At 38.5% G+C, this 22,060-nt stretch overlaps 2 protein-coding genes and 1 non-coding gene across 4 annotated transcripts in view; 1 reads left to right on the forward strand and 2 right to left on the reverse strand.

The window, feature by feature from the left end:
• Nucleotides 1-20,992, reverse strand: ap1g1 (adaptor related protein complex 1 subunit gamma 1). 2 transcript variants are annotated; one of them, XM_020661201.3, is made up of 23 exons: nt 20,847-20,992; nt 14,452-14,655; nt 13,539-13,663; nt 13,220-13,361; nt 12,967-13,063; nt 11,745-11,821; nt 10,022-10,117; nt 9,680-9,760; nt 9,487-9,585; nt 9,352-9,407; nt 9,145-9,258; nt 8,901-9,041; nt 8,581-8,635; nt 8,258-8,380; nt 8,052-8,141; nt 7,830-7,954; nt 7,584-7,688; nt 7,339-7,480; nt 6,100-6,226; nt 5,842-5,946; nt 5,496-5,656; nt 4,798-4,896; nt 1-4,672 (listed from the first exon to the last, which is right to left on the reverse strand). In XM_020661201.3, the coding sequence occupies exons 2-23, from the start codon at nt 14,650-14,652 to the stop codon at nt 4,571-4,573; spliced, it is 2,463 nt and encodes an 820-aa protein (XP_020516857.1). In that variant the 5' UTR covers nt 14,653-14,655; nt 20,847-20,992; the 3' UTR covers nt 1-4,570. The 2 variants fall into 2 exon arrangements, with proteins under 2 accessions (XP_020516857.1, XP_065809041.1); XM_065952969.1 differs by lacking the exon at nt 20,847-20,992 and adding an exon at nt 20,552-20,650.
• LOC114917474 (small nucleolar RNA SNORD71) lies at nt 8,731-8,810 on the reverse strand. The gene has a single exon (XR_003806189.1). It is a non-coding gene; the product is annotated as a small nucleolar RNA SNORD71 (small nucleolar RNA).
• Nucleotides 20,982-22,060, forward strand: part of znf821 (zinc finger protein 821) — a 16,783-nt gene continuing 15,704 nt past the window's right edge. The window contains exon 1 of the mRNA XM_020625920.3: nt 20,982-21,115. Within this exon, the coding sequence (XP_020481576.2) occupies nt 21,112-21,115 (4 nt within the window). The 5' untranslated portion in view covers nt 20,982-21,111. The remainder of the gene's footprint in view (nt 21,116-22,060) is intronic.

The raw sequence follows: 22,060 nt of genomic DNA on the forward strand, positions 1-22,060 counted from the left end.
TGGGATCAACTAGATTTTTATTTGACTCTTTTATTTGCTTGATCATATTCTCCAACCCAAAGACAAGAATACACAGCATAAATTGAAAATATCCCATTTAATAGTTTACAGCTTCTCATCTTTAATCAGTATTTCATACTTTCAGTCTGACATTCACACTCACCTTGAAGCCATGGAACTGGGATCCAGTTCAACATGTCAAACTCGACTGGAAAAAGTGAACCCCATGCCTCCTCCCTCCCCCAACAAACCAGTAACCATGTTGTTTTACAGTCCGGACAGGCCTCAAGGGTTACAAACAGTTTTAGTTTTCAAAATACAATGGATGTTTTTTGTTGTCATCCACCAGGGAAAGTGAATATGCGGGCAATTCAGATGCACTTCAAGCCCTTTACACACTATTCACCTTGACAAATTAAAAGTAAATGAAATATAAACCATCCAATTATCCACATGATGGGTGTATACCCTCAGAATCGATGACAGTATTTTGAGGACTATCTGAACAACTTCTTCATATACATGTTAGTACTGACCCCTTAAGGTGGCATGACAGATTTCATAATTTAAATTTATCTTGCATTTCAAAAAAAGAGAGTCAGGTCAAGAGTAGAAATGACGTTATTTACACTGGTTTTCACATGCAGCTCAGAAGCTGAAAGTTGAAATTGCAGCCAAAAACCATGTCCTATCTAGATAAAAGACATGTCACACACCATCACATTCTTTCAAGCAAGATCAATATCATTCTCTCTCTCTCTCTCTCTCTCATACATACACACAGACACACTAATATCACTTCAAATGCTGATGGACATTTGTTTCCTTTGCTTTTCTTCCTTTAAGTCAACAGTGTCCAGAGCACTTATTTTGGGTTCATTTCCATTTTTACATTTAAAACTGCATGACTTACATCATCACTAAAAGAACTGAGCAGATGTGAATGACAGATTACCGGTTGAATAAGACATACATACAACACCACCATAAACATTCAGAACATTCAGGAATAGATGTATGAAACTTCCTTTCTAAATCCATCAGCCCTCCGTTTTGCACAGCGACACCCCCGTGGTTATTAAGTTGTAGCACAAGCCATGTTTGTTTCTGGGGTGGGTATAGCAGCTCTGCATAAACACAAGCTCTAAAAAGAAAACCAAACAAACAATAAATTGCCCCCTCCTTCATTTTGTGCCATGATCAACTTCCTTGTAATGATTCACTCAAATTAAAAAATTAATGTGCATCAGCCCCACCCTTCATATCAGAGACGTCAAACAAAAACTGATAGTGCCAAGCAGGAACAGAAATTAGCGTCGAGGCACAAAAGCAAAGACAGATAGCCAAAGGAAAGCCCCGTCACACCTAGTAAAGGACACCGCTGTACAAACACACATCTGGAACCACATTTAACATTGTTTAAATGAGTAAGATGCAAGAGTAAATCTGCACTCTTGTCCAGATGAAACTGTACTGATTTAAACCCATTGGATCAAAAAGCAAAATAAGAAAAATAACAGGACAGTAGTAGGGGCCTTGCTTGATTGAGACTTGATCTTTCATAAAGTGCTACATGTCTAACAAAAAGGTAACCAGGCAATCTTTACGGCACACCAAGACAATGGGGCAATGTTTCACAATTTTGTAAGTTCAAGAGAGTTTAATAGATCTAAATTGACAAGTGTACACACTCCACCACACATAAGGCCAAAAGGAAGAGTTACATCTTGGCAAGAAAACCTGCTCCTCTCTGAAGGAGGGCGTGGAAACATGAGGTGTTTGGGGGGGCTTGGAAGCAGATGAAGCAAGGTGCCACTTCTGCTGCTGTGCAGCACTGTGCTTAGGTTTCTCAGTAGTACAGTACATCATTCAGACAATATCTGTTAAGACAGACTCAACCCTTATTTCAAATTCCTAAGAAACCCCAATTAGTAGCCTGCCGACTCACCAAACCACCTTTATAAAAGAAGTAAAGACAACACATCCAATCATGATTGAAGAATGAAGAAAAGTTAATCAAATGCAGTTCAATTGCATCCTTTTAAGATTCTTTTTTGTACATATGCATACAATTATACTTCCTAGCTAATCTTAATTCTTCATGTGGGTTTTATTTAATTTGATCAGCTTTTGTTTGTTTTACATCTATATACAATGTACAGGCAGCAGATCATGTATCTTTCACAATCAATGAGTGATGATACAAGGAAGTCTTTACAGACTAATGTTGACTAGATCTACGTAGACAATATACATGTGAATAATTGGAATTTAGAAAATGGTATCTAAAAAAATGATGACAGATAGTACAAGAGACAAATATGTAAAAGCCCTCAATATGTACAGAAAAGAAAGCCAATATAACAGAAAAAAGTTAAACTGAAATAATTTTCTCCATATACACATATCATAGCTCAAAAATATTTCAAAAGCTAATAGTTTCTCTGATTTGGTCACAGAAGTTAGAAGATAGTGAAGCATAGTGAAAAGAAAAGAACTATACAGCCTGATTTAACATCTGAGGATGTCAACACAGCATCACAGGGCTGCTAAGCAGGTTAAATAATGAGATGTACAAACTACCATTAGTTTCTTTCATGCAGATGCTCCCCTTGATTACTATTTATGCCTACACAAAGCTATCAGTCTACAGCAACTGAAAGTTAACAGAAAGAGAGAACATTGTGAGGTATTCAGGTTATTATCCCCGACAGCATGGCCAGAATTCTGATTTGGAGAAGACAAGAGCCAGCAAACCAAACTAACAGTCACCACAAAACAACTCGTCCGAGTACCTCAGCACATGATCCAAAATCACATCTTAAATGTTTTTGAAGGAGGGAAATCTTTATATTTGACTTAATTGAAAAAATTACATTTCCTAAACACACTATGAAAGGAATACATCTATTAGCTGCCACAATCTTTACGAATTGCTTTGATTTAGGTCTTCTAATTCATCAAATTTGACAGAAATTTTGAACGATCATGTTTTTTCATATAATGAGACAAAATGCAATGTTGTTGACATCCAGATTGGACAGTATTAGTAGGTGACTGATCAAAACTCATTATGAAATCTTCAACTTATCAAATGAAGTGATATACCAATTCAAATCCATCAGGACCGTTTCCATCAGGACCGTTTCCCTCAGGCCGAAAACACACAAGCAGACTTACAAACAAAGCTCATACAGAACTCCATAGTTCAGGGGCTTTTATCTAGCTAAGTCAGAAAGGCACATCACTTTGATATCAGGCATAAATAATTAAGTCAAATTACTGCAGAAATAAAACATACACTCACAAAAATAGTGCGGGTAAGATGAGTGTCCCCATCAGAGAAGACGACAGCCATGAAAAAGAAGACTTGAAAGGGGGGGGGGGAAGCATTCAGTGCATGTAACTACATTCATAACAAGCTTCATTTACATATATGTGCATGGTGACTAAAGTTCAACCAGGTTAAACAAATATGAAATGTAATTAAATAGCAAGCTAGACTGTGAGGACACAGATGCAGAAAAAGTTTAAAAGCAGATCTAAGACACAAATGCAATCAGCTTTTCTCCAGATAGATTTCAGCTGTGGATTGTATCCATGCTGAATGAAAGAACCTTCTCCCACTATGAAAAGCAATTAGGCGTTGAATTTATTGCACAGATCTTAAATTAAGCAACAGATGAGATGATTTTAGGAGAGCTGTGCAGGAAGAACTGGGTCTTATTTTCTGAAACAAGCCAGACTGGGCATCATGGATCTGTCTATGAATGTATCATTGTGACAGGACTACTTCCAATACGAAAAAAAAAAAAAAAGGATGAGGAGGCCTACTGCCTGAACTGGAATATCCCCTTTGAGCTTGAGTCAACGTGTAATTGTGATCCTAACAATGCTCAACATGCTTTAAGCAAATTAATGTAATTCAAAATGAATACAACTCTCTAACAAGTTATACATCATGTGGTGGGGTCAAAAAAAAGGGTAACCAATACATTTTTGATAACTAATAGACCTTTCAAAGCTTTTTCTGCTGCCATCACATGACTGTAGGTTCATACTAAAAACCTGAATGCAAAGCCAAAATATTAATCAAGCAATTTTTTTCAACTGCATCTAAGCTCAACTATGAATGAAAATAAAACTAAAGTTACTGCAGTGCTCATAGTGGTTACACTTCTCTCTACAGTGACTTTAGAGTTAAAGTGCACCACAGTGAATGGTGTGCATATGTGCTTCCGCAGGGAGGTCATGGTGCTGGGCGAAGAGTGTGTGTGAAAAATTGTACAACTATGCAAAGAGTTAATGGAAACCAATTAGTAAAATAAAATAGAAGAGTTCATTGATTGATATGTATCCCAATTATTCTGGTGATTCCAATAGTCAAAGGGGTCTTCATAACATCTGCATTTTTCTCCTGTGATAGATGCTCTGCTGCTTTCATTGCAACTTGAGGGCAGCGGACTTCAGTGATGTCACAGGGGGATCCGTTGGAAGAAATAGAGGGAGGTGAAAGGAAAATCGTTTTCATAGTTCCCTTGGTGGGGCTTTAAAGAGCAGAGGCAGGTCATCACTGCCAGGACTGAGGTGGGAAGTTATTAACCTCAGACAGGTCTTGCACAGGCGAGCCTTTGAGGGTGTACGTCAGCTTGATCCTCATTCGTAGTTGTTGCTGAAATGATACAAGGATGACTGTGTTAATGACAAAGGAATTTCTTTCAAATCATCCAAGACCACACAGGCCTTTAATTATGCATCCATGCACCATAACAAACACATTTTGACTGCAAAACTTACCTTCTGTGGGTTGAGGACTCTGATGACCTGTGTGACGGTTCCCTGGTTGAGTGCTGGGACAACATTACTGCTAGGGGAGAGGAGCTGCAGCTGGAATGTCTGACAAACAGAAACGGGAAACTTGTCATGATACCCATGGAGAAATTGAGTCATTAGAGCAGCATATAAAAGGGATGTTCACATTGATAGCACACTTAGCACAACTGATGGATTTCCAATTGTAAACAGCTCAATAGAGCCTTTTGAGTTTATTGATCAAAAACTGTGATCGCAAATAGCTTATGCAGGCAATTAAACATCACTCATACAGTCTTTCTTTGCCTGATCCTTCATCTCCACAACACATGTCAGACGCCTATTTTTCTGTCTCACTCAGTATGGAAACATTTGCACCAGAGGGAGTTGTATTGCTGTGATGAAAGCAGGATCATTACTCTGATTGTAGAATAGTAGTATTAAAGGTACTACTATTATATAATATAGCTTCAAACCTTTTCTCCAAAGATAATTTATATTCATTGAGGCTCTGCACTGATGATGTATAGATTTGTGGCATTATTAGATATTAAATCTGCTGTGCAAAGAACAACAAAACTGTAGGACATTAACATAATAAAAGTATTAAGGACACCTATTAGAAATGAACCCCATAATATGCCCCCCACAAAATGCAATTTAGGCCATCTGTGCATGCTTACCTTTGGTACTGCAGCCTGAAAAACAAATTCTGTCATATCGGCGTCTGTCGAGTTGGAAGCATGGATGGTAATGACCGCGATGTTTGGATTAGGATTAGCTCTCTCAAATGTGAAGTCTATTTTCAGACCATTCTTGTTGTATGCGATCATAGGAGGAATAGCTGTACAGAGATTTTAGAGAAACAGACCATGAAGAGATTAAGAGAAGTTCTGACCAACATTTCACGAGCTGTGATATGGTAATCAATGGGGAAAAACACACAAAGTGCTTTAATACATAAGGGTAATTCCACACACTACTGTATATTTGGGTTTGGAGAGTCAAAGGGGAGCAATGGATTCTCACCTGCAGCTGCAATGTCATTAAAGAGGGGCTGTGAGGAGAGTCCATCTAGGAGGAAAGAGGGTTGGGAAGTGGGCACAGAGGGAGCAGGAGCAGGGGGTGGGCCGCCTGGAAAGAGGAGACAGCAACACACCAGACTTTCGGTTCAGTCTTACATAATGACTAAGTGTAATTACTGAACAGAAGCAGGAGCAGGATGGGCGTCACATTTACACTAGTGGCTTGAAAGGGGTAATAGAGAGTTTTAACAAAGTGCCTTACCACTTAGCGAGAGGTCACCCAGCAGATCAAGAAGCTCTCCTCCAGCTGAGGCAGGCTTACTGGGCATTGTGGTCTGGATCACTGGCACCACATCATTACCACCCAGCAGGTCTAATAAATCGTTAGCCTTAGAGACAAGGATAACATGTCAAGATTATCATAATGTAATAATTCCAAAAAATATACAAAAATAAATAAATAATAATGTTCACTTTATTCTTATAGCACCTTTAAACACACTTGCTTGTGTGTCTATGCACTTTGTTAACATAAGCATGCACAAAACCATCCAATCCAAATCCAAAATAACCAAGCATACACACATACAAGAATCCAACAGCCAAAGAACCCATGCAACAAAAATACCCAACCAACATCACAAGAACATCATTAGAACCCAACAAAATGAAAAGAGACCAGGAAGCAGACATGAGATGATGTAAGTAACTGAAAGAGACAGAAACATTAAGAGAGATAAAAGAGAATATAAAAACAAATAAGGGAATTAAAAATGTAAAAGTGATAAAAATGAGATGAAGAATAAAAAGAAATGAAGGCAGTAAAATAATACTAATACTAAAATACTAAAGCAATACTAAATAAGAGCAATAAAAAGGAAATAAAACCGGTATAAGGAGATAAAAGCATTCATAAAGAGCTAGTTAAAGCAACACAAATATATAAAGCTGTTTAAGAAATAAAAAGAAGGAAAAGCAACTAAAGGAAATTGTGTATATTAGGGAAATAAAGCCGTTAAAATAACTTCAAGAAATTAGATAAAATAAGTGAAATAAAGATAGAATATCAAATATAATGAGGCTATAAGAACACAACATCCCATACAAGCAGGTCTATAAGAGTTGGTTTTAAGAAGTGATATTAAAAAAAGTGATTCTGCAACCCTCATATCCTAAAGGCAGCTTGTTCCAAAGCCGAGGGGCCCTGATGGCAAAAGCATGGTCACTTTTAGTTAAAAGCCTTGACTTTTGGCCCCCACCTGAAGCTGCGGTTGCTTTAGAAATGATCAGTAAAATCTCAACATCAATTCTAAAACTAACAGGAAACCAATGTAGTGAATCTACAACTGGGGTGATTTCATCTGTTGAGATCAGTACGACACCTAGCTGCATTCTGAACATGTTGGAGACTGGAGAGTGATTCATGGTTAATTAGAAATAAACCATACATGCATACAATATTTAACAAACTCAACCCTCAAGCAATTAACAAGGCTCTCACCTGGTTGGCTGGCTGGGTGACAGGTGGTGGATGTTTCGGTTCCACAATAGAGGGCTCTGTCTCCCCATTTGTCTGGACTATTTCTGTCGGGCCATTTGAAGAAGTCTTCTCCATGATGGGCATTCGTTCTAGGAGAGCTGGCCTGTAATCATGGAACACAAGTGTAAGGGAGGGACAAAAGATTGACCAAACTTAACCACAACATGTTTTTTTTAAACTACTAACTAAGTGTTTTGCAAGTTCACCTCATGTGGTCGTATTTCTTGAAAAGCGCGTTATATTCCACAGCTCTCTGCTGAAGCTCCACATCGATGCTACTGCCATATATAGAGACCACTTTCTTGATTCGGCTAAAAAAAAAAAAAAGGGGGGGTATTGGTAAGAAAAAGGAGAAATTAACATTGATTGTGGCTAAGGAACATTATCGACTTTCCACCAAAATGTCTGGAAAGGCTGAATCTGTAGGATAAAAGTAAAAGGCCTTTACTCACTTGACACTGCTGAAGCGAGTGGACAGCTTCATGATGGCAGTAAGGGAATAACCCCTGGTCACAGGTGTGGACAGGTTAGACACTAGGAGACCTTCCAGCACATCCAGAACTTCATCCTCAGTCACCTTAAAAAACACAATATATAACACAATATATCAAGACAAGCTACATCTTTATTCTGTGTGGCTGTAAGAGCTTTCCTAATGAATCTTCAAAAAGTACCTGAATGGGCTCCTCCTCTTCACACTGTCCAGACACCAGCAGGTCCCCATACTCTCCTATGCACCAGGACGCCACCTGCACTAGAGGTTGCTAAAGAACAAAGACAAATAAAACTTAACTCTGGTACACTCTCAAGCTTGTTTAAAATACAAAAGGGGAATTACAGAATTAAATCTAATTTTGACCCAAAGCAGAGGTGATCTTACCTGAGAGATGTCATCCAGCAGTGCTTTGTAAAGTCTCTGTACTGTGTAGGCGTGCATCTCCACACTGTTGGTGATGAGCTGGATAAGGTTGGGAACAGAATCGTCTCGCACATAGCTCCCTGCCTTCAAATAAAATCAGAATTGACAATCAGAATTACAAATAAACCTTGATTTTCTTTTTATAGGTTGGCTGAGGAGGTTAACAACCATATTGGGTTGTATCATATTTTCTTTTTAGGGCAAAATTGGTATTTTCTTGGGGAACAAATCCAATAAATAATCAAGGCAATACATGAACTGAAGTGTTTTTGGTGTATACATACTGTTGTCAGGACTCTCATAATGGTGTCAATGTGCCATCTTTTGGAAGGGGCGTACCTGTAACACAAAGACAACATTGATTAGTCCCAGCTAAGGGTTGAAGGAGCATCATTTATATGTAAAGCTAACTTAAGTTATATACAGTAAGGGGACAAATGCTGTCAGAAAACAAATGTTATCAGCAGCGTCTGTCAGACGATGGATCACTCTTTTTTTCATCAACCAGCATTTTCATGTTAGATATCCCCTGTTCACTGTGGTGCACCAAACAGAAATGTGTGTATTGTACTCTTTAAAACAGCATTTAAATGCAATGTCATACTTTTCTGCAGCTAAAAACACTCCTGATGCACAGTCTGCCTTGAACTCAGGGTCACAGGAGTCCAGGAAGTAGAGGAGCTCTTTCATCATGCCTCTTATGTTGTTGCCATTCACCAGGGCAAAGCTCAGTTCCATTGCACGTCTACACAACAACGAGAGGTAGAAAAAGGTCAAACACAACAAATCAACATAGCGAGAAACGTTAAGATGTATTTCACGTGTGCACTTCAAGCAATGTGAAGTACCTCTTGATAGACACATCCAGGTCTTTTAAACAATCCACAATGGTGCTCCGATGCCTCTGCACTGCATTGTGGTCTGTCTGTACAGTCTTTAGTAGAGATGTCAATGCCACATATCTGGAATTGTGAGTTTCATTAAAATAAATCATTAGGAACTGAAGATAACATTTCTGATGACTGAATGGATAAAAGGCCAAGTCAATTAATTACCTGATATTTTTGTCATTGTTAAGAAGGAAGCGCCCCAGTATGTTAATGGCCAAGACCTGCAGGATAAAAAGCATTTAGGCAAGAAAATGTAAAAAATACCCATGCAAAAATGTGCTACTTATCATTACAACTCACCCTCAGCCCACTTTCAGACTTGATGTCCATTATAGTCAGTACAGTCTCGTACAGAATGGCATTGCCTACATTTTTACTTGTCTCTGTGTTTGTTGCAACCTGCAAGCACAAATACAACTCATTTGTAAATTTCCATTAAGTCTACTGTAAGAAGATTTTGATCATAAGCACCAATTACAATGAAGTGTCTTACCTGTGCAAGGATGTCATTCATTGCTTCACTGGAGTCATCATCACTCTTGCCTAAAATTCTCAGTAGTCTCAATATCCGCACCTCAAGAAAGAAAACAAAAAAATCAGTGCCGTTCTGTCAGTTCACTTGATAAGTGTGATCCGCCTTAATGATGCTAAAACTGCTAAACTTTTGTTTTAGGTCCATGCTTGCAGATGCTTGGCTGTCTTTATGTTTCTTTTTCTAAAATAACCTGTTGACAACACAATTTCTGATCATGGTTGCTCATGATGTAGCACAAATGTTAATCTTCATCTGCACTGACAGTAAAGAGTATTGGAATCAAAAGAGGGGGACATTTACCTGCAGGAATGGATCGCTAATGCCTGACACATCATGTTCAGGAGAGTATCCAGACATGATTAGGTTCTTCAGGATTCTTACCAACTGTGGAACCAGCTACAAGAAGACCAAAAAACACAACAGAAAAGGAGAGGTATCACATCATTTTGTGGAAACTCTCAGTTTTCAACTTTTAACAATTTACCATGTCCATCTTTTTATCAACAATTATACAAAAGTGTCCATCATTTACCTGTAAAGATGATCATTTTCATTGAAAGTGGCAGCCCATTAAACTCATTAAGAGTCATTTGTGTTGACATTCTTTAATTAAGATTAAGTTACGGTTAGAACTTACGAGCCCGTATAGTCACATTTCTTAGGCTGTGAAATCAAAACATTGATTGCCCAAAAGTATTAGGTTAGAAAAATTGTCTTTAAGAGGAAAATACAATCTAAATACCCACATCTGGCTCTTCAGAGCAGAGCTACATAAACAGATATATTATTGTATGAATAACCCAGGTTTAATTAATTCAAGTGATAGTAAGAACAAAAAAATCATTTGTCCCATGAGTCAAAAAAAGATTATCCAAACGTTTACTTCCAAAAACATTACAATATTTTGAAAGAAAACCTGACGTCTAATCCTGTGCTAAATAAGAAGAGGTCAGAATGTGTATTATTTTCTTATTTAGTTTTGATTTGCTATGCACAGCTGAAAACACTCCAGACCAGATCATTTTACAGAATTCACAAAAATAACCCTAACCGATACAATCCATATCTACTGCTGTAGAAATAATGACAAGTAAGCAACCAAAAATGCCACTATCAAATTATTGTGTTAAAGAAATGTAAACCTTTTAAATCCTTGAACTACATAAACCTGACTCAAAAAATTATCTCCACAAATACACAGACCTAACAGGTGGGAATAATCTGTTAGGCTAATGGTGACCAGACTAGTGACCCAGTCTATCATGGGTTAACACACCTTCCCAACTGCTTTTAAATGACAGTGATCAAACAGTGAGGTGCGTATTAGGCAATTAATGACACTCAAAACAATAGTGAGAAATGTATCTGACAAATGGAGCAACAATTCTTTTATAAATATTCAAAACACTAACATAACAATGATCACCGAACAAGTTAAATTAATTGAAATTATAAATTAAAACACAATATGACATAACTCAACACAAATTGGGTTACGTCTGAGGTGACTGTGAGGAGTGATTACTATTTACAGCATGCACCAGCTATGAGATCAGAATGTACTCTTACCTTCTCATTCTAACACAATGCAGGAATTGTAACAAAGACAAATGACAGAAAAAATATGAGGTAGATGTTAGGGAGGGGAAACTGGAAATCATTCACTTTCAGAAAAGCTTAAAATAATGTTTAGATCATGAGCATGAGTCGTGGTGCTTCTGGCACAGTGATTTTATTTTTACACCTAAAGAGGAGAGGTACGGTAGCAGTTGAAATACAAGAGGAAAAGACAGCGATAGGAGGTTAAAAAAAGAGACATACTCTGGACGTAGAACAAAGCGGTATTAAAATCCAAGCCTTATTCAATATCTTAAGTTTAATTGTACTGAACTTAATACTGTTTATCTAGCTTAACTATATCAAAAAGAAAAGTGTATGCAAAGTGAAAAAGACATGTGCTTAAAAATAATGCAGTAATTATTCTTATCAATTCCTGTTGTTGGGTAAGAGAATCTATTTGTACCTTTCTGAAGTGTGCCAGCATGTCAGGACTTCTTTCACACATCTCGGTGAGGAGGACAACTGATGTATGTAGAACACCTTGGGAGAGACACAGGGAAGTTTAGAATTGAAATGAGTGAATGGTTTTTGTTTTTGCCACTCAGTGCTTCTGTTGCATCCAGCAACGCCATACTGCTATTAAATTTTGATAAATGTACATAATCAAATGTGTACAAATATACAGGCTTTCGTGCTCTTGTAGGTCTTTTACCAGCCAGGCTGACCAATCACACAGAAGCCCTGATGTTAAAAATATGATGTACTGGCATGAACAAAAAACACATGGGACATTAGGTGACAGCATCATAAATCTGTAAGATCATCACAGACTAATCCTTTTCACTCATCTGAATGTTACAATAGTTGAAAGCACATCAAGTGAGTGCTTTCAGTAGAAATCAGGGGTCGTGATGTCTGAAGCAACATATTTATACTTTGACTTTACATTTTGTAAGTTATCAGTTATTCAGTCATTTCTTTCAATGTGTAGGATAACATTTTGACATGTCTATGTAAGGTGTAAGTTTGAATAAGTTAATATAAATTATACAAGAGCAGGGCACATTCTGCACTACAGTACATATTTCCTTTTCTCGTATTGCATCTATCTTGTATTATATAGCTTTAAATGCTTTTCTATCTTGTTTATGTCCCCTGACAGCAGGAGACTGCTGTTCACTAGCTACTGCTTTTATGCTAGTTTGTTTTTTGCACAAATACATCAAAACAAATTCATTGTATTTGTAAATTCACTAGTCAATAAACATGATGAGGTGTGTAAGGTTTAACATACCTCATATTTTTTAATTTTAGAGCCATGTCATCAAATCTTCCATTTTTACATTATTGGATGACATGAATGGCCAGACAGAAAATCCTTCTTTTTTTTTTAATAGCAAACAAATACGTGCCTTTGCAAGGCATCTCTGTAGCATTGCTACACAATGTCAAGGAAGATCAAATCTCCCCTATATGGGGAAAACACAAGCCCTAGAGTTTATGACAGACCAATTAATTCTCCTATCCTCTGAAAAGGATGACACCAAAAGGACGTGAGCTGCACTGCTGTTCTGTTCTGAGCAGAGCACTGAGTGGCAGTAAAAAAGAAAAAACTGAACTTGTGTAGGACAGGCACACTTCCCTGTGAGCCAGTAACTGCATCCTGACAAACGGTTTACACTTACCATGGTTCTTCTCGCTCAGCAGGTTTTTTGTAGCTGGAAGGAACATTTCCATAAGTTCTGGAACCTTCCTGATGACATGAACTGCACACAACGCCGCCTGTCAACAAATAACACTATGAAGAACAGTCTGACCTTTATCCCTGTAATTGTTTTGAGTAAATGTTCAAGATAAATGCCTACAGTTTTATGGTTACATTGTCCCCAAAGACTTTAAATTATTCATCATACAAACACGACAACGATGAGGGCTTACTTTTTTCCTCAAGTAAGAGTTGGATGTTTTGAGCAGCTTCTCTACCTCCCCAGCCAGGTCACGACACATTTCTGAGGAACCCATGCAGCCCAGAGTGCACAAGGCCAGGCCCTGGACGTACTGAGTGCTGTGATTCAAGTCACTGGGATAGGAAAAAAGTTGAATGAACCATGGAAACTTCTAAGTATGTATACAGGAAAAATTTGGATGACAGCCAGAATAACACGCAAGTAAGAATTTGGTGTTCAAAGCAACCATCAAGATTGCATAGAAAAAGTAGCAAAATTTAAAAAGCAAAGAAAGAAAACCCTCCACTTACTTCTTAATGCAATTTGTCATTAGAAGGTGGACGTCCTGCCTCTCGTCCAACAGCAGCATAGCCCCCAAATAACCTATTCGTTTGTCAGTGAACTTCTGGGACGCAATCAGCTTCAGGCACTCCAGCTAGAAAACAATTCATCATACCACTTAACTGTCCATATATATACATTTTTTATCATCAGCATCAGATGATCAATTGTCACCTTGTACAAACAAATAGTCCTACCAACACGTAAAATGCAGGATATTTACACAATTCAGTGATGTCTGACAATGCATTTCAATCTTTAGAACCAGCACACACTCTCCCTCTCTCTTAAAAATATATATAGTAGTTTACATTTTTTATTTGCAAGAAAACAAATCTCAAATCAAACACCTGTGACCAACACAACAGAAATACAGCTTATTTGATTCTGTAACTGGCTCTAGTATGCAAGGTTATTCCCAGCACAGGTCAGTCTTTTTATAGTCTAGACTAAAAAGAACACAGCTATAAACTAATGGGGCACTCACACCAGGCCCAGTTGCCCTGTACTGTGCCAAAGCACAATTGTCCCCCTTCCCCAGTATCCAGCTGACTCTGACTACATCTGCCCAAATTTCGAGGGACCTCTGCATTGGACCAACTTGAAACCTTGTTGCAACGCAAACCACGTAGCATACCTGTGCTTGTGTATGAGCAACTGTACTATGCCTAGGCATACCTCATCCAACTGGGCCCGGGCCAAGGAAGTGTACTCAAACAAACTGAACTTTGAGTGTCAAACATGCTTGGCCAGAGTGCTGGTTGCCTAGTGCGAGTGCACTCTAAAACTGTTTGGTTACAGCTCTTCACTGATCAGTGACTGTAAGGCTAGCTCTTTTCTAACTAATAATGTGAACTTTAAATGTAGTTTACCATCACATACCTGCCCAAAGTGTGCCGGGTAACCCAACATGTGCATATAAAGTAGCTTTGCCACATTTCTGCAACGGTATGTATTGTCTTCTTCTCGAAAAGATGAGCGGATAGCAGCACACTCTTTCTGGATCATCTCACGCTCCTCTGCCTGGGTCCGTGCTGTCCGGATAGTCCGGATCAGCTCCCGCAGTCTGATCGGAGCTGGCATTCTCTGGAAGACACAAAGAAAAGAAAAAAGGTTGGCAAACATTTCCTTAGGGTTGGCACTGAGTTGGTCCACAAAAAAGGCTACATTTCTAATGAAGAGACTTTTAGGACTGACGCGTCTAATAACATTTATACACCTTAATCATGTTAGCCTAATCGAGTGACTCCAACTGCACATTAAGGTACAATTTATGGTTAAGTAAGGTAAGTGCAGTGCATGTAATCACACACTTTAGTTTCCATACTTTACCAGAATTCCCAATTGCTTATTTTTTTTTGCATGCATGCAAAATATACAGACCTATCCTATAACTCAAGACTGAACTTAAACCACACAGGGGGGAAATAAGAGGACAAAAAACTACTCGAACACAGTTAGCAAATAATTTAGTGGATGTTTGGCTAAAGAAGGCAAAAAGATTAGTATTAGTATATAATAGCTGCACTTTTAAATAGTATTATTGAGAGGGTAGAGGCAAATGGCAGATGAAATGCCAACAAGAAGGTTCTGAGAGCTGGGGTTGACATCCTTCAGATGATGGGTCGATTGGTTGGTCAATAAACTCAGAACAAAACCTCTTTTGTCGGACAATCATACGCGTTACTTTCATTGAGAAGATGAGCTTAATGACGATTGGTTGATGCATTGGTGTAATTTCAATCGACCAAGTTTTTCTTTACTACAGGACTAAAAAGACCACAAACGCTTTAAGCCACAGAAAGAGGTTTTAATCTTGATTATTACATGCTTAGAAGTGAGAATTAATTCTCATATTTATGTGTACCTACAACCAAATAATTAATATTATTCCAAAAAAAGATCTGACAGTCACTATGTTTACATGATGTTAGTACAACCTCCTCTGTGGCCAGTTATGCCTTGTTTATTGAAATATCTTTATCAAACAGCATTATGCAATCAAGTTGCCATAAAATGCTCCATCAACTGTTGCAACAGATAGACCCAGGTGATTCAGAATTTTAAAATCGTAAGAAAGCATTCATTTTTTTCCAAGCGTAGAATTTACACATAGATCTGGTTCCAGGTTTCAGATTTCTGACCCCGTTACGTTAATGTTACCATGGTGATTCTCAGGCACACAGTTCGACACAATTTAAAATTCTGTAACTGAAATTCAGTCATTTTCAATAACTGAACTTCAGTTATTTTCCAACTGGATGGTTATTAATTGCTCCTAAGAAAGAGGTACATTTTGTCTCATGAAGCCTTTTATCTGGTGCCCTGCAGAACATAATTAAGCAGCTAGAGGAACAGAAGCTATGGTAATTGCTTGTCAGGCAAATCCATTTAGTAAACAGAAACATAAAAGCCATTTGGACAAAGTAGAGACCCTAGAATATCTTGTGATAAACTAGTGTGCAATGCACACTGCAAAATGCAAAACTCAAATAGACACTTTTTCTTATCAACAATTGAGTTTTTCTTAATGTAAAGCCGGTCTACAGAGACCATAGACTAGCATTCAAAAACACTTTTCACGCATACGGAAAAAACTCCGGAGATTTGGCTCTCCTCTGACAGGGACAGTCACCCGCTGTGAGGAGCATATGTGAACGGCTAGGTCAGGAGAATCTCCGGAGCGGTCCTTCAGTAATTATCTAGATAATATCTGGAGTGCATATGTGAAAACGGCTATACAGAAATCTCCTGAAAAACTCTGCAGATTTGGCTACCCGAAAGTGCTTTAGGCTATGTGTGAATGCAAACAGCCGCATTTTTCGCGCGGACTTTACCTGGAGTTTCTCTCCGGCCAGACCCCTAGTAAATCGGAGTGAGCTGATGTCTGAACGCGGCAGCATATACTCCGGAGATTTCAACTCGAGCCAATAGAAAGAAAATGAAGTTTATATAGTAACTGCCCCCCACCGAGAGGAGCATATGTGAACGGCTAGGTCAGGAGAATCTCCGGAGCGGTCCTCCTGTAATCATCTAGGTATTATCCGGAGTGCATATGTCCGGGCTGTCATATTCTGTCCAGCTTGACGCGCGCCTGCAGCGTACTCCGGCGAAAATAGACTCGCTGCGTATTTGAAACGGAGCAGAGCGCAGTGCCGTCAGTGGCACGCGCCGGAGACGGACCACAGCGCACCCTGTGTGAACACAATGATTGACTAGAGTGGAAGCTTAGTACAACGTAGTGCGCAGCGCTGACGGACCGCGGCGCGCACAGAGTATGTGTGAATTGGGATTTAGTCTATGTTAGTGGGTTTTCCATAGAACACATTTTGCAAGCATCAATACTGTTGATGCTATTGTTCTTCTCACTAGAGCCAGCCTAGAAATCTTACTAGGCCATGAGCTGGCTGTTTGCCAGAAAGCTTTACATGGAAACTCGATTGCAGCTCCTATTTCCACATGACACAGACTCATTTCTAGATCAAGTTTACTGTGAAGAATGTGCTTTAGCTTAACCTAACTTCACTCTTAATTTTTGTTAGAGACCCTTGGTTGCCCAGGACTTTTCTTTTGACCTTTATACAGGGAACTTTGCAATTCTCTAAAAGGCAAAAGAGGAAATCTTTTTTTTTCCACTATCATGAACCATTGTTAAATAGATCAATTGGAATTAGTTATTTCCCATATTACTGAGAGAATAAAGATCCTGGCATAGAGGGAATGAGGGCATCCTTTGTTGGAGAAGGTGGTGGTTTGTAGAGAATCTTAGAATTTAAAGTGATCAGAGGGGAACAGGGAAGGTGGTCAGGCAAGGCCATGCTTTAATAAAGCAAGCGATTTGCTATCTGTGTTAACACCATTTAAATTACCTGAGCTGAACGGACCTAGTGTTCGGGTCTGTTAATCTGGACTATTTTCCTCTTGCTGTGTTAATAATCAAATGTGTACAATGTAAAGAAGTTAAATCTCACCTCTGCTGAGAGCTCAAGCCCTAAAAATGACAGGACCTCTTTCTTGCAGTAAGAAAATACATTTTTTCTAAAAATCCAAACATACAACCATAATTGCAATTACTTTGACTTTAGTTTTAGAGAGAGGACAAGTGTTTTTAATTTAAAATAAAAAGTGAAAGCACATAGCACATAGTAGTTAGATTATAAAGACAGAAAGAAGGTTAGCCTTAGTTAATTCAAAAGTTGGCAAGTCAGTTGAACTCAACCATAAACTAAAACAAAAACTTTTAGACTGTGAAGTCATACAACTGATCATGGTGGTGATTACAAAGAGGAGCCACTATAGCCCATACTGGTTTTGTCAGACAAACCTTATCAGTTTTCTTAGGGATTTCCGGCCCAAGTGTGACAATGAAAAAAAGTGCAGGTCCATCTTGTGTGCCAAAATGTGGCTCTCCATTCACTTAAGACATTAAGCTGTCTAACACTACGGGTAATTTAGTCAGACCAAGAAATATCATCAACATATGTTTCCTGTTTGGATAAAGTTTGCATCATGTACTGTGAAATGTTCAAAACACACTTTTCTTTTAGAGAAATTAAGAGCAAACCTTGATAAGCTTCCAGAGCCAGACAACCAGCAAAGGCAAGAATCACGCAACAGAGAGAGGGAAATAAATATGGACTATCAAGTGGTTTAACATTAGATTATTTACCACCAGAAAGCTTTTATGGGGGGAAATGGAAAGCAAGACATAACATCCCATACTGCTTTCTCTGTGGGAATGGGCTGCATAGTTAAATAAGATAATCAGACTGTTGCAGTAAGAAAAATATACAGAGACTCCACTGGTGGCAAGCTTTTCCCTGCTCAATTTACAAGGCTATCATAACCTGATGCACTTTGTCTCCTTATTTTTACTCTGATCTCTAGTATGTACTCACAAATTAAATACTATCAGAGCAGACAACTCTATTTCTTCAAAATCATCATGTATATTAGATGGGCAGTGTCTCAAAGTACCATTATAATAAATAAATAAAAATACACAACAGTTTGTGCTATACTCTGCTTCTTACATGTAGGCAAATATGTGGCCCTTCCCTAGTAGTAAATAATAAGTGTTTTACATACAAAGGTTCTATGATCAGTCCTATCATGTATACAACTTTGTAAATGATCATTTCTATTTATGTATCTTTGTGGATTAAAAAGGGTTAATCCAAAGGTTAACCACTGGTAATGTGAAATTGCTAGTTAATGTGTACATCATCGGCTGCAGAGGCCATTCAACCATCCTTCTCATGCAAGAACCACTTTCACCACTATCCTCAGACTGACAAAGAAACCAATAAATGTAAGAGAAATTACTTGAAAGACAGGCACAGAGCTGAGGGCCATAACAAAGTTAAAATCTAACTACATGGACATCATGTGAATCGACAGCCAAACCTGCAGAGGCTCTGTAGTTGCCCAACAACTCTTGACTCAAACCAATCAACAATTTACACAGCAGAAACAAGCTCGCATCATGGTCACTCAAGAAGTGGCTTCAGTTGACCTGTACAAACAATTATCTGGCTTTAGCTGTTAGGTTTCAAACTAGCCAGCAGGTGAAGTAACTGACACCTATGCTGAACAACAACTGCTTATGATGCATCATGTAAAACTTCTCCACCTTCTTCTCTTTGTTGGGCTGCTGTAACTATGAGGGAGTAAACAATAAATGACACATCTTTGCATGTTACATCTGGTACGTCTTACTATTATTGAAATGTTAAGAAAAAACAAATAGAAATTGGAAGATAAAACAATTAATAAAACAATTGTAATGTTAAGATACGTCTGTCTTTTTGAGAAGATTGGGATGTAGGACAAACACAGCAACAATACCTAGGCATGAAATTACTGTGATTGTGTGGGATTAATGACTGTTAAACCTGAAATTAAAATGAAGTTAACTTAATAAATTTGCTCAAATAAGAGGTAGGCCTCAAAGAGTTAGTCACTACATCACTGTCAACAGTGTTAAATGTTAACTGGTTTTAATTGAGATGTTATTCCACTTAATTATTTAACATCGAAGAACAACTTTTGATATCTTTTCACTACAGGTGATTAAACATGAGACAGAATTATCATCTCCACAAGGGCTGATTAAAAAAGCGTGTTCTTTAGAAAGGTTTTTTTTTTTTTTTTTTTTTTTTAAATCTTCAACAACTAATGAAGAACATAATGTGACCGACAGGTATGCAAGAATCACCTATAGGCTCCTGCGCGTCACACGCCTATGCTCACTTCCTACTCACAGCTGACTTCCTTAACGTAAACCAGCGGATTGTTTCATAAGAACAGGTCTTTGTGAGGCGACAAGTGGACTATAAGCAGTATTAAAATATTGTTAATTCATAATTATGACGTATTCAACACCGGGGTTACAAACTTGTGAAACTAAGAGAGTCCCCGTCCTGCACACACTTTAAAAAGCTACACGTCGTTAGCTTCCCGGATAGCAGAGCCCTACATTGACGTATTGCTGAAATGTTTGTAGTTTCCCACAAATTAGGGTTCCAAGTCCAAATTCAGCTTTCAACAACGTCAAACTCTTTACTTCAAAGTAGCTACTGACAACTAGCAAACGTAAAGTCGTAACAAGCGAACACAATTACACACTAATATGTGAAGTTAAAGGGCAACATTTTGAGGTTTGACACGACAGCAGCAGCGGCGGCGGCGGCGTCACCTTGGCTGAAGATTTACACCCGACAGCATTTGGACATTACTGTCGAATAGAAAAAAAAGGCCATTAAAAGGCTGGGCATGACACCTGAGTGTGACCGCCGACTGATCAGGACAATGATGCAGTTAAAGGCCTTCTTGAAGCATTTGGATTAGAAACTAGCGAGTCCTCTGTAGCTAATGTTACCTGACAGCTCGTTAGTGAATGTTACCTCCTCCTTCTGTTCAAACAAGACGTGTGAATACAGGTTTTTAAAACAACGTTGACTGGTTCAGATATTAAACGTACTTTGCCATTGCATGTTGTCGAGATGACTATGACTTGGTAGACCCCCCCCCCCTCCTCACACAGCTTGAATATGCTACTGAGCATTAGCTACATCCCTAGCCCAGCAGGTTGTTAGCATGCTTAGCTAAGTTAGCTGCTGACAGGCACAGCCCCGGTGCACTGAGGGCTGCGACTTCACATGCAGCGACACACTAAGAGTTGTCAACGCACGTACAATCAGGCCATTGGTTATTACTCACAAGTAAAGCCATTTTTATATAGTTCTACCGACATAGTAATGTTAGAATATACTCACAAGCCGTAGTGATACCAGAAAAGAACTGGAATCGTCTCTATTAGCAATGGAGGGAGGCACACACTAGACATGCAAAATGGTGGCTACTCCAGCCTCAGCGCATCTACCGCAGGCGGAGGGTTACACTGACAACACAGCGGCTGTGTGAAAGAAGCGCGGATGAAGTTTGTCATCACCGTGCAGTAAAGGTTAGCTCGTCACCTCTCCACTTGTCTGTGCCTCTGCCCGAGACTCCCTCCTGATATGCCAGTGTTCACTGGACACCATGGGTAATTGCTTAATTATGTTTTCAAAAAATAATGTGACATGTGGCTTGGTGATTGTACTGTGAAGCCTGGTATTCGTTTTTTCTACTAGTTGCTAGCTAGTGAGCCTGTTCTCCTTCATCGTTTAACTATAAAAGGCGAACGTATGGGTTTTTAAAAAAAAACCTAAGCCAGCTAGCCAGCGAAAGTGTTATGTTATTGATTTAATAGGCTGTTTGACTCACAGTAATCATGTATTTCAGTATGAGCAGTTTTTTTTAAATGTGTACTGATACCGAAAATTCCGTGACAAGACGAGATTATTTTGTCGAGATGGCAAATTTTCCTCTAAAACCGGCGGAGGAATACATTTTTTTTTTAACCCTGTCAATGTTGTGCTGCGGTCCGTTTACTCGTGGCAGTCAGTGATGACGACTACATCTAATGTTATGACATTATCCGTTTAGTGGAATTGAGCGCCACCTAGTGTCCGTACTGTAGAGAGGCTTTTTAAATAATTTATTAATAACTAGATAGATAACTAATTTCATTATACTGTGTTTATGTTTATTAATAACTAGATAGATAACTAATTTCATTATACTGTGTTTATGTTTATTCATTATGCTTTTAATTCAGTGTGGTCGTTCTAATCAGAGCGTGCTACATTTAATTAATGTTAACCTTAAACCATGTGATTCAGCAGTATGTCAGGGTCTGTACCAGGGGTGGGCAACTTCGTTCACAGCAAGGGCCACATTCATTTAATTCTCACTGCCAGAGGGCCAAATTGTAGCATACAAAAAACGATTACAGTCGATTATGTCTCAAATTTAACTCAACATATACCAGTGATCAAATATTATTATGGACATATTTGTGGTTTTTATGATTTCATGGCAGATTTTGTCATGTTTTCTTCATTTTTTCCAATTAATTGATATGTAAAAATTGACCTGAGGGCCAGGT

The sequence above is a fragment of the Labrus bergylta genome, chromosome 3, assembly GCF_963930695.1.
Source record: "Labrus bergylta chromosome 3, fLabBer1.1, whole genome shotgun sequence".
Taxonomy (NCBI): Eukaryota; Metazoa; Chordata; class Actinopteri; order Labriformes; family Labridae; genus Labrus; species Labrus bergylta.

Coding starts and splice junctions, on each gene's coding strand:
- ap1g1 (XM_065952969.1), bottom strand. CDS start 20,635: ATGCTCAGTAGCATATTCAAGCTGTGTGAGGAGGGGGGGGGGGTCTAC. Junction 14,656..20,551: donor CGACAACATGCAATGGCAAA/GTACGTTTAATA, acceptor TGTGTCTTCCAG/AGAATGCCAGCTCCGATCAG. Junction 10,118..11,744: donor TGCTGGCACACTTCAGAAAG/GTACAAATAGAT, acceptor GTCTTCTTGTAG/CTGGTTCCACAGTTGGTAAG.